Here is an 18,680-nt window from a genome sequence, read left to right as displayed (position 1 = left end):
CAAGTGCAAGTATGCAAAATATTGTTATCAATATTTTTGCATAATCTGTAATGCTTTCATTTATTTTATTTAGGGATACACAATAGGGCTGAGAAAGTTAGCTGATACATCCAAAGAAAATGTTAAAAGGCCCATGATAGAATTAAAAAAAAACAGGATTGAAAATTCTTCCATCTCTTGCCTTTCATCATTACCTTCCACTTAGGCCTTTTGATGTGTCTAAGCACAGCATCAAGTCCAAGGGGTTGGGAAGGATGAGAAGGTTACACCACACTGTAGATTTTCGACTGACACCCATCCCTTGAGGTTCGTCTAAGCTTCTAGTCCCATGGTGATCAGAATGTCCGGGGAATCAAAGGCCTGATTCTAATCGGACTCAAGCCGCCACTGAAGAGAATGAATCCTGAGGTGGCTGTTGGAAGCTAGACAGGCAAGGGATGATAGGTGTCCAAGGAGAAATAATCACTCTGGGCTGGGAGTTCTTCTCATCTTGAAAAAGGGTCTTGTGACCTTTCTAAACCTCGTTATCCTGTCTTTCATAAGAAAGTTTTGTGGAGATTGGTGTCTAGAATCCTTCCCACATATACCAATCTTCTTGAGAGGGAAGTAGGAAAGACTTACAAAGGTTTACCATGATCACCAGATCTTGGTAAAAAAAACATCAGAAGTTCCGGTGCTAACACAAGGTTGCCACCGAGTCTGCTAGGGTTAGTCCGTCATCCAGAAAACAGAGGAGACAGGGTCCAATCCTGTGAGCCCAGGATGGGTGCTGTGGAAAGATCGTTGCACAGTGCCCTGAACTGGTGTTTCTTGTTTGTCTAGACTGAATCTCCACTACTTCCTGGAAGATGGATGGTTTAGGCCTGGGAGTATGCGTCCTTTAAGTCCAGCGTCTACATGAAGACCTGTGGTCTTACCCCTTGTCCAAACTTCTCTAACATGGTGTGGACACCAACCCAAAAGGACAGCTCCTTGAGAATCCTTTTGCATGGGAGACTGTTGATGCTGGGGTCTTGACTTTTGGAGGAAAGGATGGGATGCGATATCCTGCGTAAGGATTCTTCCCTGGGAGAGAACTCGTTTAACTGATAGAAGTGGTTAAGGCAATGCTTGACCCTACAATGCGCCCTGATGGGATTAATGCTATTCCTTAGAACAGCATCAGTCTGGCGCTTAGGAGAGCGCAGGTGCGCAGGAGAGAGCTACATCTATATATATATATATATATATATATATAGTATGTATATATATATACATACATAAATATAAATATATATATATATATATATATATATACAGTAGGGTCCCGAATTAAGCGTGTTTGAATTACACGATTCCCCTTTCCCGCGATCGCTATTTTTCAAAAATAAATTTTCTGTATCTGCGAGGCTGTTCAAAGTTCGCGAGTCAAGCACTACAAAATGTATCAAATCTATTGTCTTTTTAAGTATATTGGTAGCCCTAAATATGGTGATTTATAATAAATGTTACAAAACAATATTAACATTACATTTCATTAACATAATTTCATAATGAATAGCCTATTTAAGGATAAAATTCCACATCAACAATGAAATCAACTGTTAACTGTGCGAGTCCAGCTGACAAAACGTAAACAGAAATGTGGTTACGTTCTCGGCAATCTTTATCTTTCTCCAACCTTACGATAATTGTAATGGTAGTGTTAATGATGGTATATTAAAGCATTATTTTTGTTTAGTACAGTATATTTAAAAGCTTTATTTTTCCCTCTGGGCGTTCAAGGTTTTCAAGAGTAGACTGGGTTCGTTTAACGGCAGTGAATAGCCTAAACTTCGGTAACGAGTCGTCAATATTTTGTCATATTTTAAACAGTATACAGTACATTTGATTTGCAAACATTGGTTTTGTAGAGTAGACGGTAAAATAAAATCTAGAGAGAGAGAGAGAGAGAGAGAGAGAGATTTGATGGCAGAAATCTCTCTCTCTCTCTCTCTCTCTCTCTCCCCGTAAGAAATAAAACCATAGTTCACATATGGCAACATGAGTTTAAGAATAAAATTAACATGAATATTGTTAGTTGTGGCGATCAATTCCTCGCTTCAGGGGGTACACGAAACAAAAACACGACATTCAATTACAACAGCTGATTCTCTCTCTCTCTCTCTCTCTCTCTCTCTCTCTCTCTCTCTCTCTCTCTCTCTCTCTCTCTCTCTCTCTCGTTATACAATACTTACAAATAGATGAAGAAACCAAAATCGATTTTCTTGAAGTGTCAATTAAATACAAAACGAAAAAATTATACCGCGTATACATCCATTTCAATCATAGCTTAAAATACGATAACCGATTTCGTCCGCAAACCACTATTTTTTAGGAAACACCATTCTATTCCAGAAAATTTTTACTCTTTAAATGTCAATTGCGCTATAATAAAACATGTACTTATGTTGTTAAATTTCGGGTGTGTTTTAAAAATCGAGTATTGCTAACTTATTTTTGTTTTACTTTTCGCTGTGATCACATCAGCTGATGTCTAGCTTCCGCGCGAATACAATAACAAAGAATTGTTTACACCATTTCTTAACTTATTCAAACCATCTATACAGTTAATATTACATAAACACCAATGTGTTATAACCTATCATATTTATTGTTTAGTACTTTAAAACCATGCTCTCTCTCTCTCTCTCTCTCTCTCTCTCTCTCTCTCTCTCTCTCTCTCTCTCTCTCTCTCTCTCACATCGAATGTTATAGCGGTAACCTAATTGTTCGGTGACTTTAAAAATAGGCCAAGTACTTTCTTCTTTTACCTTTTTTGCATATGGATCCATAATTGAGGTGGGTACAAGTTGACTTATAACTGAAGTTAGGAAAAGTATTTTGGATATGGAAAGGACAATTATCTTTCGTAACAGTTTAGAATTATCGTAAGTTATCACTCTGTCATTAGCGGCAGTTTGCTATTGTGGATTAAACGCATAAGGAAAAAAAAATTTCCAGCTTTGCTACGAATTTAGGAATTTATATGGATACGGTAAGTAAAATATTTGTAATAACATAATGTTTACTAAATGTTTGTAATATCATTAGTTATGACTTAGATCATGTGTGTTTAATGCATTCGTTTGTTTATTATGATCGAAGATGGAGCGTAAACAAATGGAAGGTTTCCGTTTCAGGCGGCCTCATAAAGAAAAACATTTCATAAATGGCATTCATTTCATTTATTTGAAAGTTCTAATAAAAAATAATTAGAACATTGGTAATAACAAATTCAACATATAATCTATACTTGGTAAAATTGCTGTCAATTCAAAAACACAGATGTATAAATGCGTCTGTTTCTTCGTTGTGATCAGAGATAAACGTAAACAAAACATTGGTTGTCGTTTTCTATTGTGCTTTTTAGCGTGTTTAGGAAACGCATGATATAAAATCGCCTTTATTTTGATAATTCTGGATTTTCAATCATACAACAAGCTAGTCTATAGAGTGATGGTTTTGCTATTCACCAGTTGTATTATACAATAGATATGACAAACATTAAAATTTGTCTGTATTTTGGGTTGTGTTATAACGGGAAATATATGGTGTTTACACCTATCCTGGTTGTAATTTTAACCATTTTTCAAGTTATTAGAACTTTAAAGTATATTAAATGTTTTATTTATTTACAAGAACAATTTGATATTATAAAGAAATACAGTATAGTACAAAGAAAGTATTGGAAATGGGTAGTAAACACATTTGAATAGGCAAATTGCTGGTTGCCATGGCCGCAATGGAATTATTTCTGTTAGTTGTGTGTTTCGAAATTCGCGATTTTCCATTTACAAGAGGTCATTAATCGACCAAATTCTCACATAATTCGGGACCCTACTGTATATACATACATATATATATTATAAGAATGTTTGAATATATAGTGGAACACAAGTAAGAAGAAAAATCATAAAAAAAGTTAAAGGCCAGTAAAACAGTTGAGAGAGAGAGAGAGAGAGAGAGAGAGAGAGAGAGAGAGAGAGAGAGAGAGAGAGAGAGAGAGAGAGAGAGAGAGAGGGGGGGGGGGAACATCTACCTACTCCTAACCAAAAGAAAAAAGTGCCAAAACATCACAGATGCATTTGCGAGTGAGGTGGCCGGCTATGCCGGCTACCTTGACTAACGCCTCGCTAGCTAACAGTAAGGTAGTTCCATCTCGCATAAAGGTCTTTATGGCTAGTCTTCCAGCATCGCCCAAAAGATATTCCTTGTAAATAGCGAAGATTTGTTATTTAGTATCGGAACAGTTGTATTTTTCCTATCTATACAAACCTTGAGCTCTTTACTCATATTTGTCCTGCCCTCATCTGTCCCACTGCAAGTCCTGCCAGAAATCAAAAGTGACGTCACTTCATTATTGTATGTGTGTGAGTGGGGTGGCTGGTCTACCACCCGCCTCCACTTAATTAGAAGTGGGTGGTTATATTTCGCTAAAAGCATTATGACTAGTTTCAGCTTCTGCCAAAGTACATACCCACAATAAAGAGATCAATGTTTGTATAGTTAATAAAAATGCAAATTTTTTTTCAAATTTGTCATATTTAATACCTAGGGATGAACGATGTAAAATCTGAACTGATGTATGCCAAACTGACGTAAAGATGGATATTACTGAAATAAAAAATAATTCTCAATGAAATAAAATACACTCTCTTCATAATTTTTGCTATTCTTTTTCAAAATGGGCTTAAAATCTGAATACTTCAAGATCAAATTTTCAAGACAGTCTTAGGTTGCATATCTTGACAAGGATATACTGTACCAAGAAGAGTTGAATTTATGAATAACACAAGATGTATGAAAATAGAATTCTTTACAATACAAGTTATTCTGAATCACTCATTGAAATATACATCTACAATGCTGAGAACACACCAAAATGATAATACATGCAAATACAGAATCACTCAAAACTTTAATACTTATCTAATTTCAAATTACATGGTATATAAAAAGCCCTAAATAACTACAACTGTTGCTATTAGGTACCACAGTATACTCAAATATTGTATGTCTCCTTCAAATTACACAAAGCAACTACTACTGTACTTCCTTATATATCATGGAGAATTATTTTCTAAAATTTTCATGATGCTAAATGCCATCCCTTACATAAACTATAAGAAGTGAAATAAGTGAACTAACTCCTGAAAGTAATAACATTTCATGCTACTTAACAAATACAGTGATGTAATACCATGCAAATACAGTGAAACAGAAAATATCCACATATATAGGATGAAACTATTTCAAGTCAAGTTTCTAAAATCTAATAACAGGTGTTCTTTACCAATCAGATTAGAAACTAATGTTTCAGTACAGGGATGTACCTGGTCTTCTACATTTGTTATCTCTCACTGTTAAGTTTGATAATGCCATCGCTATTAACAAAACCTGCATTATATATTCTGCAATAGGGCAAAGCATAGGATTTTCAAGCTAAAATCTGCTATTTCCATACTTATCTCTGAACAGAATAAGCAATTAGGTAGGAGTACCAACTTGACAACCTGCAAGTAAAAATAAAATTAAAAAAAAAAAAAGAAGGAAGTTATGGGCAGGCCAGAGATGTAAGACTGAATCCTGTGAGGTTGTGATGGCCAAAGTGGTAACATTCTTGACTGGTGAATCCCAGACTGGGGTTTGGGTCCCGCTCAAACTCGCAAGTTCCTTTGGTAGCTGTAACCTCACTATCCTTGTGAGCTAGAGATGGGGGGGTTTGGAGGAGTCTATAGGTCTATCTTCTGAGTCATCAGCAGCCATTGCCGGACCCTGGTTGGTCCTAGCTTGGTGGAGAGGGGGTTTGGGTAGTGATTATATGTATATATGGTCAGTCTCCAAGGCATATCCTGCTTGATAGGGCAATGTCAACATCCCTAACCTCTGCCATTCATGAGGGCCTTTAAACCTTTAAAAGGTGTAACCATTGCCTAAGATCTAAGTAGATTCGATCACAAATGATAAATATCACCTCACAAGTAGGGAGGAGGGTGGGTCACCAGCTTTATTCAAGAGATTTAATTACACTATTGAATTAACCAAATCCAAAATTTAATCCATTTGATGAGAAAGATTGTTCATTCTAACAGAAAAATCTGAAGTACGACAGATGGCTACAGAATCTGATGCATCATCGGAAAAAAAGCAAGGCAAACTGAACAAAAATATTAGATGTAATGCTTTTGTACAGATTTGTTTGCCTAACTTAGAACCCAACACACTAATTTTTTAGCTGTAGTCTTAGCCCATTTAGAATAAGCAGCAATTTTATAGTCATCAAGAAACACGTAATGAGGGCAACACAGAAAATTCACATCTGGTTACCCGGCAAGATTCACAGAGTGAGGATCCAACAAATCCAAAAATAGCTTGTTTACATTTAGGGTAAAAGTCCAGTGAATGATTAGCTGTGGATATACACGATAGTGTACCTTGGTAAAACAAAACTAAAATACACTCATAAAAGGGAATGCACAGAATATTCCCATATTTTAATTTAATAATATCATGAGAGGAAACCCAAGGTGTCAAGTGGTGTCCAACTACTTATATCTGAGGATATATTTACTAATTTTCTCAGACAGCTTCATGTCATTGGGATGGCCTTAACTCCCTTCTCTGCACCTGGGGAGTGTTTTTGTGGCTAGTTTAAAGAAAGGAAGATACAATAGAGTGGGTAAGGGTTTCCTTGATTTTGTTTAGAGGTCCAGTTGACACTTCCACTTAATAGCTTGTTTTATTCAGAGGCAAACTTCATGAAAATAAAGTTTTAATTAACAGAATTTGTGAATGAGTGATAAATCTTATTGGTCATTGGGACATTTTCTCAATCCATATGAAATAACACTTCAGTTGAAGCATTAAGTGTTAAGAGGAATGCTATATCAATATCCAACAGAGGGATGGTTAATGCTAACAATTCAGAACCTAAGCTCTAGCAGTTGAGTTATAACTTTACAATACAATGGTCAAAGTAATTCTATAAGGTTATCTCACTCGTTTCCATCGTTTCCATTGGCCACCTAGAATCTGACATAAAAAAAAGATTAAATCACTAAAAAGATGAGATCATAAGTGAAATGAAACTTAGCACATTCACAGCAGTCTCCTATTGAAAAACATGCTAGAGCTAATACTAAGCACAAACATTGAAGTAAACAGTTTGGAAGTAACTCAACTCACATCTTTACTACAGTACATATACGCAACAGTACTAATAAGTATGTTTATCCCAAAAACAGCTATTATGCACTAAACATCAAGTCACAAATCACAAAACTATAAACAAATAAGATACAAATGTGTATAAAGAAATTAAACTTACTCCATCAAAAATCTGTCGCACCAAGTTTTCTGAATAAGAGAAGCTTGGAGATTCGAACACTGCAGCCGGTAAAGCAAGAACTTCTTTGAGGTATTCTGAGAAACGACTAAGCGCAAGGTGTCCATTGCTGTCTGATATTTGAGAAAATACATCTGAAAAATATACATAAAATCGTATTACTTTCCAGTGAAATAATGTACTGTACATATACAACAGAAAATGTCTGTCCCTGTAGCCTAACCAACTTCATTCACTAAAAAAATCAATTATTTTATAAGAAAATGTCAGGTATAAACCATTTAACAACAACAACAATTACCTTTATAAATATTAAGACAATACAGTATTATTATTGCAAAATAATTAAATTTGAACTCTATATAGTGCAAATGAATAGTTTCCCATGCTATAACCTCACCAATTTCCCAATCGTCAAGAACTATCTACTACTACAGCTTCTGTGAATAATGTGAAGTCCTTATGATACAAAAAAGGTACTTGTTTTCTATTTTTAACATGTCACCTCGATCAAGCAGTTATTCTACATGAGGGAGGTGATCGTCTTAAAATGAATCTGTACTGTTCTCTAGGGAGTTAAGTTTAAATCGGAAAACTATATAAAGCTGGTATATTGGTTGAAGAAATAAATTTGTATAAAAAATCTGTCTTTTCCTACAACAAGAATATTACAACAGTTAATAAAAACACTTACAACGAAGCTTGTCAAGGGGCTTGCTATTGCAGAGTGTGGCTAGAGCTACTTTGACACTGAAAACCTGCAGCTTTCCCTCATCCTCACTGGAAAGAAGAACAAGCACAACTAATGAGTAACCTAATAAGTTTTAAAAAAGTCTGCATGACTCTATTAGTTAATTTTCTTTGTCAATGCAAACTGCTTATGTACCACTTAGCTCTTGTTAGTCAATCTTTATGGAAAAAAATTTACATAAATTGCAGTCAAAAAATCTAAGAACTTGATGTAAGATCTGACTGGTAAAAATCAAATTACAACAACTAATAGCACCTGGTTAGGTGCTACACTAAAACAGACCTTCCTTTATTTCATTAATATCTTAAGTAGTCTGGTATATTTTTTTTCAAAGCAAGTTGAACATCAAAATTCTTCTAAAAGTTGTACATAATTACATGGTAAAGCATTATATATCAACAAAATTAAAATTACACGACAACAAAAATTACTGCACTGACATGTACAGTAACAAGACTATTCCCCATCTTATCACAAACTCATTTCTTTTACATAGCCCATTTGTGAATCTGAGTAAATGACTGGCACATCAATCAAAACTGAATGAAGAAAAAGAAGACCAGTAAACTGCTATTAGGTAAGCACATGTTATAATTTCTATAGATCACCAATAGTTAACCTCCTCTCCCTACTGCGCATCTTGACTATTTAACAGATCACATTTACGCCTGCCCAACCCCCAAATCACTTTACATTCAGTCAGAATTGTCTTTTAAGGAACTGTTTGATTATTTTGTGCACTTCTGAGGCACAGAACTTTCAGTAAAATTCAATCCAGTGGAATGTTTTTTCTTTCCACTTTGGAGCAACAACCTTCAACTTTGTGTTAGTTTACATGAAAATATCATCAAATCAATTTCTTTTTCCAGTAATTTTTCTATGACCTTATTTAATTTTGATATCTCAGTCTTCAACATCAGTTAGGTTTTGCAAACAATTAAATCAAGGTTGTTTTGTTCAACTAATATTAGTGTTTTTCAAAGTATTACCGTTGCTTTGATTATTACATTTTGCTCTTTTATATTTTGTGGTTTTACAAGTCAGATTTAAGGCTAGATTGATAATTTAGGTTACTCCAGTTACTTACAATATTCATTTACATATATAGAGGAGAGCAATTATTTGGGTAAATTTTTTCTGTATTTTCTTACTCTTTACCATTCTTAATGGAAAATCAATGCTTTCATTGTTTTAACCAAAACAAATTTTTGTTCCTATGGTATACAAACGGCCATTGAATGCTTAACAAGGTAATGTAGTTAGTTAGCAGCAGGTGAAGCAAGGATGATGTCCCACCCAACCACTTGTCACATAAGCCACTTTTGTCATTGGCCGTGGCAGGAGCAGACATACAGCCTAATTACTCTCTTGACTGTTGGATCTTTTATTACATAATTTTAGAAGTGTTGTCATTTTATCTTTTATTAGTGAGTGTCCTCACTTGCAAGTGGATGCATACCGAAATGTGAAAATACGGTGCAATGAATTTTGTTCCATACAACCTTCAGAACCTTATGTGTAGTGTATTTATGTGGAGGGTGACTGTAAGTGGACCCCATCCTTCAGGTTGTTGCTCTTGCTCTTCCAATCAGGAAAGCAATGAATTCAGAGTACTGTATCTTACATTATGGTGATTTCTCTGCCTCTGGAGGGAGGTACCCATTTGGACTGAGTTTCAACTGTATCTGTTCCCCGGCTGGTAATCCCTATTCTGAAGTGTTACAGTGTTCCCAGTGCTCGTCTTGTGACAAAATCTCAGCGTATTAGTTTGTGTTGCAGCAGCAAAAGCTCTAGTAGCTACCTCCTCAGAGGAAATGCAGTCATTATCAGTCACCCAGACCATGACTCCATGGTGAAGAAAGAATAGTTGGCAAGAGGAAGGAGAATTCCCCCTATCTCATCCTCTACCAATCTCTTCTCCCTCTCCCATTCCCTTTGTTTGAAATTTTTTCCTTGAGCAGTGCTACTTAAGGAGGACTAAACATTTAGTGCGAGTATCACAGCCTTCTCATTAACCCAGCAAGAGCCACAAGGAAATGTCCAGACCCTGTTTCTTCTGGTTTTTAGAGGTTGTTTGCTAGCAGATGTGAATTTGGTCAGTGTGTGTCTCGGCCATCTAAAGTAAGAACTCACAAGCCTAGCCCTGTTAGTAGCCTTCTGGTCTAGCTGTCAGAATACTTGGAGCTGAAGGTGAGTCTGAAGGTATTGGACCCTTTGGACCCCTCTTCCTTGGGTCTTGAAGTAACAACACTGTAGCTGTGTAGCAATCCTAGCTTCCTTAAGGGACTTGGTATGCATTTAGTCTAAGATAATATGTTTGGCATAATCTTGGGGAGAGGATAGAATGACTAGCTCTTCTACTCCTTTCTTGTTCCTTTCTCGAGGGTATGCAGCAGCTACAATAGATACAATCTGGATGGACATCTAGTTAAGATAACATGTTTGGCATTATCTTGGGGAGAGGGTAGAATGACTAGATCTTCGTCCTCTCTCTTGTTACTCTCTCAAGAGGATGTAGCAGCTGCAATAGTTACAATCTGGATGGACATCTGATGTTGATGAGTTACACGATGGAGCACAAATAATGAATATAAAACATCTTAAAATCAGTAACAATATTAAAATATATCTGTCATATATAAACTATGAAGAGACTTATGTCACCCTGTTCAACACTTAAAATATTTGCTGCAAGTTAGAACTTCTGATGTTCCACAAATTCAACTGCCCCATTAGGATAATTATTCCACAATCTGGTCACAGCTGGAATAAAACTTTTAGAATATTTTGAAGTACTGAACCTTATGATGGAAAACACAGGACTGTAAGAAATAATTGCATGTTATATTCAACTCTCTACAGAAAGGGAGGATTCATCTAGAACACGTCTTTTTTTTATAAATCAAGGAACTGTTTATGATCAGCTCTCTACAGAGAACGAGGATCCATGTAGAACCCATGTGACATTTCTCAAAATCAAGGTACTTTTCATGATCAACTCTCTACAAAAAGGGAGGATCCATTCTGGGTAGATCTGAATGGAAAGAATCACCAGAATTCTGAAAAATCTTATGCATCATGCATAAAGAAACTAACTAAATGATAATGCAAGAGATTAATCAAGATCATGAATAAGAACAGACGTGTTAAAGACTGCTTCTGCTTTACTCTCAGTTTAAACAGAAACAGGCAAGCGGAAAGAGATGTAGCTGTGGCATGTGTGAACATGCATATTGTATGCAGAGAGGTATGCAAAGCAGCACAGCAACTAGGCACAGTGTAAAAACGCAATTAGGGAGATTGCTTTTCTAAGTGCTATTAATAGCTTTCTTTTAAGACAGTAGTGGCCATAGCCATAACACCTTCTACCTTCCTTTGAATATCTGTTCAGAGGTTCTTGGAGTTACCTTCCTTACTTCCGTACAAAATCAGGAAGAATGACATGTCCAGGGAAGAAAAGAACCCCCCAGTTTGGTTCTAGGGAATTTGTTCCTACCAAAGGGAAAGGCTTCCTATTCTAAAGGATGAAATGTATGATGGACCAAACCTTAAAATTAATTTCTATTTTTCCTAGGTTTACAAACCCGAGTCCTTCAAATATATTAAATTTCTCATCTCAACCATTCTTGTCAGTCCTATGCCTAAGGACAAAAGTGGCTATTCTGAGACAGGCAGGAGGGCGAGATTTGTACAAACTTATCATCTTTTTAAATGCACATTTAATTGGTACCTATCAGGGAGCTCCATTATTAACTGTTTTAACAATGAACGAACATGAGTAGAGTACAATCACTGCTTGATATCAAGAGATTTCATAGATTTTGGAACTACTAAATCGCAAGCGGGTACTTTTCAAAATCACAAGTCTCCAACATTCTGGGTATAAGACATCAACCTGGTACTTTGTCAATGATTGTAAGCCTGATGACAAAGCTATAAAAAGATTAGTTTTTCCACTACAGAACTAACTGAAATTATCTTAAAAATAAAAAAAAAAAAATTCTATAAACACCAACTTAATTTAAAATAATAAAAATCATCTCATGCAGATCTCTTTTTTAAGATGATCATAGTACTTGTATTTTAGGAATCACTAGTTTAATTTTGTTGTAGGGGGTGTCACATACAGTATGCCTAGTGCAACACTCTGTAGTTGGTATTGATGGTTCTGTGCAGTACAATACATTATAGTAGTGCCCTTTATTTTTCATGGGCTCCCATCCATCTTTTTGCACCTAGATGTTCAACTTTTGAAACTTTCCTTGCTTCAATTTTCACTTCTCACCCTAAGTTAAATCTTTTAACTAGGTATTATAAGATTTTGGGAATAAGACTTGGTGGCTTTTTTCAAAATACTTTATCTTATTAATATCATTCTATTTTCATCTCAAAAGATGTCTTCACTATTTGTCAAATTTTAGTCTCAATTTTACTTCCAAATATTAGAAATTATGCACTTGTTATCTAGTTTTCTTGCAAAATATTCATTACTGGCTCAAGATGAAGCTGTCAACATACAAGGAAAGCATGAAATGAAAATGGTGTTAAAAGAGAAATATTGTTATCATTTTCCACTTAGAACTTAATAAGGAACTCTAGTATTTAGAGCTGAAATCATGCTCAGTGCATACCGTAATTATTTTTATATAGCCAACATAGAAGATATCTAGATGTTTGAGAAAATGAGATGGCTACTTTAGAAATAATAGCTCTTATTTACGTTAGAGTGAATATCTGTCATCTTTGTAGTGATTTACCCATTTTTCAATTTTGGGGAGCTAACACTATCTGCATATCTCCATTTTCAAAATGCAAAACAGAATCCCCCACTACACAGTTAAAATAGAGTCACCGACATAATGTGCTTGTATGAGTAGCTCTATCAAAACTAATTATCTGTTGCATTTAAGTAAATCATAACGTCACATATACACTATTAATGATGTAAATCAAACATAAATAATAAGAGATCAAAAGTATTACTGAAAACAAGAAACCATGATTATACAATAAATACAAAAAATACCACTACTATTTGTCAATGTGCTTCCAGTAAAATTTCTCTACTTCACCAAAAAGCACAATGAACACACTAGGAAGGATCCTCTGAATCCAGGGCAGAACCCTACCCACAACAATAAAAAGCTGATCTTCCTTAACCTGTCATATGCAGAAAGCAGCCAGTTGAGAAGAACAGAGGTTGATGAGTCTATTGTAATGTGTTTGCCAGCTGGGAGCCTTTTGTTTAAGCTGTGGTACAGAGTTGATATCAGGGTCTCTAAACGCGATACCTGTTACAGAGAGGCATACAAATAGGGGTTAGGTATAGGTTGATAATCACCACTGCTTGGGGGTAAACTTTCATGAAATAGTCGTTTCACGGCAAAAAAACAAATCTATTTATTCTAAACAGTACCGAGAAACAGATTAGAAATTTTCTATTGTGCAAAGACTGATGGAAACAAATCATATTGGTTTAAAGGTTATGATGTTACACAACAATCTACCAGCAAAATAGGTTAAGGTTTCAATAATACTGTGCATTACCAAAAGATTTCACTCCCACTATTGCCAATATGTCCAATTACTATTTACTTATAAAATAGAAGTTTCTTTATAATCAGGATTGATTATATATAGTCTAAATTCATGTTTGCTGATGTGAAAATAAACACTATAAATAATTTTTCATTTTAACAGCAAGGTATATTTCATCACTCTGAACATATCAAAGTCATATTTATGTTTTTCGAATCACAACAGTGCTACCTTTTCTTCAAGAGTCAGATCAGACACTTCAATATTGTTTCCTATTGAAACTACATATTGTGGGTTTTCATTTACTACCAAAATTTGGGATTTTTTTTCTGCTTCCATTTTCCCCAACTTTTAGAAAGTGGGAAAATATTTCTTTTTTGTTAAGCCCCACTGGTTTTTCTAGCTTCTATCAAGCCTAGTCTATGCAATGACATTACATCATCTGTCCCTTAGGCTCTTGCATTCTTTAGACAGCAGGATATTTCTTAACACACTACATGCCTTCGTTTATATTCTTTTGTCTTGGATGTGAAATAATAAATCTTAGAGCTTAAGATAGATTACAAGTAAAAATCTGATTTGATGGATCATCATTTCAGAGAGAGGGAAAATAATTAAGAGTAGATTAAAAGATGAATGGGAAATGGGAAAGTAGATTGAAAGAGAACAAAAAAGGGCCGGATGGCGAAGTGAAATAAGGTCTTAAGAAAATGATTGTGAAAAAAAGATTGAAAAAAAGAGCAAAAGGAAAAAGTGTGAAAAGGTATTAAAAGAAAGAGAGGAAAGCGAGTGAATGGGTTTTTATCAGTTCTTGTTCTGTCTGCATGGAGGGAGTTCCATCTCATATTCTTGTTAAGGAATCTCGGTTGCTACCTGGCATGAGGTCTAAAGATTAAGGATCAAGGACACAATATACAGCAGCCACTTCCATGTCTCCCTCATGAAAGTTGAGCAATCTGCAACTGTCCATATAAAGGATGCAGCTCTCTTAACTTGCAGATAACTATTCTGAGTAAAATCAATGGACGTCATGCATAAAAAAAAAGTTATTGACACAGTAGAGGGACAATATGATGTTAAATCTGTCTTGACAGAAGGTATAGTGACCACATTCTTTAGCTGTCATGGTATCTTGCTCCTGAAGGAGGTGATTCAGTCAATCTGTCTCCACATATCTTGCTAGGTCATAAATACAAGGTGTTTTAAAATGATGGTCCTTGACAGGGAAAATAGCAGTCATTCAATCACATTCAGGTAAGCAAGTTGCACACACAGCATGAGTGGTAGTGCTCAATAGTCGTTTATTTTTTTTATTTTTTTTCCCAAAATCAATTATCATATTGATATATGAACTATTTGAGGACTACAAATTATCACAAAATGAGATTATCCCCCAAAAAAGTTTATCAAGAAGAAAAAGCAATTTTTTTTCTTCAATTAAAAATCAAAAATATTTCTATTTTACTTTACTATACCAAAACTAAATCTACACAACTTCAGGTAAAAAAAATATCTAGCATTAAAAAAAGAGGTTCTCGAGTTGAAAAAAATCTTTGAATGGGAAAAAACATGTTTCCAAACCCAAAGCATATGTCAAAACTGGTATTCTTTGCACTGGATTGGAGTAGAGAATTTATGTCGTATGGCCCAGCTCTATGATCTTGCAAGCCATTCAGCAGCCAGGCGCAATGTCAAATAAATTTCATAAAGACAAGTGCAGCTTTCTAGCCTTACAACAGTTCCTGGTGGGTCACTCATTGGTATTGACAAGTGACAACACCAATTTTAGGGAAAAATCCCGCAGTTGTACTACTCAGTAAAAAAAAAAAAGTTGGACAGCAAGAAAGAAGACAAGAAGCTAGAGCATAAAAAATGCTGCAAACACCCTCATGTAATGACTACACTGCATGAGGTGCACTGACTGCCCTACCCATGAAAGGTGGGGTAACTATTTATTCAGTAAAAGTGAAAAAAAAATATTACTAGATTAGAAAAGCCCTGTCTCAGTTTAAGGGTACTGGATCTAGGACTTGTACTGGAAAGCAAATTAAGTGATACTTGAAGAAACTAATTGACCCTGATTAAGAGTACCAAAGTTAAAAGTGAGGCTCAATCAAGTTTGCAAAACAGTATTTGAGTAATGGAATCAGAATTTTAGGATAGCAGATGGAAACGAAACACGTTCAGAATAGCGAAGAAGCTCAATTAAGGTGGCAAAGAAGTATTGGATAAATAGAATCAGAATTTAGCATAACAGAGGTAAACGAAAGATTCAGAATAGCAAAGAGGCTTAAGCATGGTGGCAAAGTAGCAATGGGAAACAAAAACCATTCAGAATAGCAAAGGTGCTTAATCAAGGTGGCAAAGCAGTATTGGATTTATGGAATCAGAATTTCAACATAGAAGAGGGAAACGATAAACATTCAAAATAGCAGAGAGGCTCAATCAAGGTGAAGAAGAAGTATTGGATTAATAGAATTAAAATTTCAGCATAGCAGAGGGAAACAAGAAACATTCAGAATAGAGAAGAGGCTCTATCAAGGTGGGAAAGAAGTGTTGTAGTAATGGAGTCAGAATTTCACCATAACGAGGAAGAAAAAAAAAAAAAAAAAAAAAAAAAAAAAAAAAACAGAATAACGAAGATCCTCAATCAAGGTGGTAAAAAAGTATTGGATTAATGTAATCAGAATTTCAGCATAGCAGAGGGAAAAGTGAAACATTCAGAATAGCAAAGGGGCTCAATCAATGTGGCAGATAAGACTTGGATTCGTGTAATCAGACTTTCAGCATAGCAGAGGGAAACGAGAAACATTTAGAATAGAGAAGAGGCCCAATCAAGGTGGCAAAGAAGTATTGGATTAATGGAATCAGAATATCAGTATAGCAGAGGGAAAAGTGAATCATTCAGAATAACAAAAGGGCTCAATAAAGATGGCAAAGAGGCATTGGATTAATGGAATCAGAATTTCAGCATAACACAGGGAAACGAGAAACAATCAGAATAGCGAAGAAGTCCAATAGAGGTGGGAAAGATGTATTGGATTGATGGAATTAGAATTCCAGCATAGCAGAAGGAAATGAGAAAAAATATAGAATAACAAAGAGCCTCAATCAAGTTGGCAAAGAAGTATTGGATTAATAGAATCAGAATTTCTGGATAGCAAAGATGAATGAGAAACATTCAGAATAGTGAACAGGCTCAAGCGAGATGGCTACGGTGTAAAATAGGCAGAGTTAAAGAGAAATTAACAGATGAGCAATTAAAGCAATATAAAGAAAAAAATACTAAATAAAATAGTTTGAAATAAATAATATAATGAATTACGTTGTTTTACTCAGACCTACAAAACAAATAGTCTTCATCACTCATGGAAATATTTTCATACACTTTCATGGTGTGAAGGAGGCTGTCTATTGGACCTTTTTATAACATACTAAAGTACACAGCCCGTCAAAAATGACAGCTAAACATTTTGATAGATATGCTCACAAACGCACAAACACAGATTCAACCCTTCTCACCCCTTCCCCATTTCCTCTGGGAATACCGGCACTCACCAGGGTGTGAGTACTCCCTCTTCCACTTACCTGAGGGAGGGGGACAACCAGTAGTAATACATCTGGTAATGCCACTAAGTGTGACTCGAAAGAAACACAAACACACACACACATATCTATCTATCTATCTATCTATCTATCTATATATATATATATATATATATACATAACGATACCCACTCTCTCTCTCTCTCTCTCTCTCTCTCTCTCTCTCTCTCTCTATATATATATATATATATATATACATACATACATATATACATATATATCCAGATACTTGCTCTTTATTATATAAAGGAGATTACATCTTCCGCTAAAAGATAAATTGGAAATTTAGTAATCTAGATATCACTGTTCCAGAATGGTCATCCAGGACCATAATTCATGATGGACATAATGATGATATAATTGTTGCAATAGTGAGAAAACCTTCGATAAGCACAATATTTCATAAGTGAAAGAGTGATTCAACCAAGATCTAGATTTGGTAAGCACAGTACTTGAAATGTGACACAAATATTATAAATCTGAAGATACACATATCCTCACCCTTTCTATAAACAACTGCAGTATTGAGGATACAGCAACTACTGGGCAAAGTGCAATCATGAGTGTTTTTCCTGCAAGACTGTGAGTGATACATAAACTGAACTCTATGGGATATTCAAAGCAATAAAGATCCTGCAATAAACTAAAATGTACTTACCTTCACTTCCGTATAAGGTTCTAAAGTGTTCAGACCATTCTCTCGGAATGCCTCTATTATATTCCAAATGTCAACCAAGTGCACTGGAAATAAAGATTAAACATAAATACAAACACATATGGCGTTAGGATTATTAATGAATGAATGAAACGTTTCTAAAAAGAACAGTTTTTGAAACACACACCTTTATAACCACACTCATCATATAATTATTTATCAAGTCCTCGCATATTTTCTAAATTACCTGAATATGTTAAGTAAAAATGTGTCATATATATATATATATATATATATATAATTAACTCTCTCTCTCTCTCTCTCTCTCTCTCTCTCTCTCTCTCTCTATATATATATATATATATATATACTGTATATATGTGTATATAATTTATATAGGCTATATATATACTGTAGATATATATACATGACAATTACATCCAACAAACCGCATTACTAAAAATAAACAAATGAATGGATGAAAGCTGCACTTACTGTTTGTTTTCTTCTGAACAAATCGCAGTTTGGCTGCAGTCCGGTAGGAGGCGAATCGAATGGCGTCAAAGTTGTGGTGCCTCAGTTCGTTGATCAGAAGGCGGCCGTCGTTAGCGACGCTCCCTCCTCCTCCTCCTCCTCCCCCACCCACCATGCCCAGGGACCCTCCACCCACAGGGGCTGCCATTAGTTCTACAAAAAAAGAAAAAATAATATATAAGTTAAGTTACAACAGTTATGGTACCGACAAGTTCAACTTACAAAATGCA

General features: G+C 35.2%; 1 protein-coding gene across 10 annotated transcripts in view; it reads right to left on the bottom strand.

The window, feature by feature from the left end:
* LOC137629559 (dystrobrevin beta-like) overlaps positions 1-18,680 on the bottom strand; it is a 517,572-nt gene that overhangs the window by 325,428 nt on the left and 173,464 nt on the right. For all 10 annotated transcript variants that reach the window (XR_011041536.1, XM_068360996.1, XM_068360991.1 and 7 more), the window contains 5 exons: positions 18,412-18,603; positions 17,920-18,002; positions 13,278-13,408; positions 8,061-8,146; positions 7,349-7,500 (listed from right to left, as the gene is read on the bottom strand). Coding sequence is in view for 9 of the 10 variants with exons in the window: in XM_068360991.1 (XP_068217092.1) it covers positions 7,349-7,500; positions 8,061-8,146; positions 13,278-13,408; positions 17,920-18,002; positions 18,412-18,603 (644 nt within the window). In the remaining variant the exon portion in view is untranslated. The remainder of the gene's footprint in view (positions 1-7,348; positions 7,501-8,060; positions 8,147-13,277; positions 13,409-17,919; positions 18,003-18,411; positions 18,604-18,680) is intronic.

This window comes from Palaemon carinicauda, chromosome 37, assembly GCF_036898095.1.
Source record: "Palaemon carinicauda isolate YSFRI2023 chromosome 37, ASM3689809v2, whole genome shotgun sequence".
NCBI lineage: Eukaryota > Metazoa > Arthropoda > Malacostraca > Decapoda > Palaemonidae > Palaemon > Palaemon carinicauda.
This window is presented reverse-complemented; position numbering and strand designations above follow the sequence as displayed.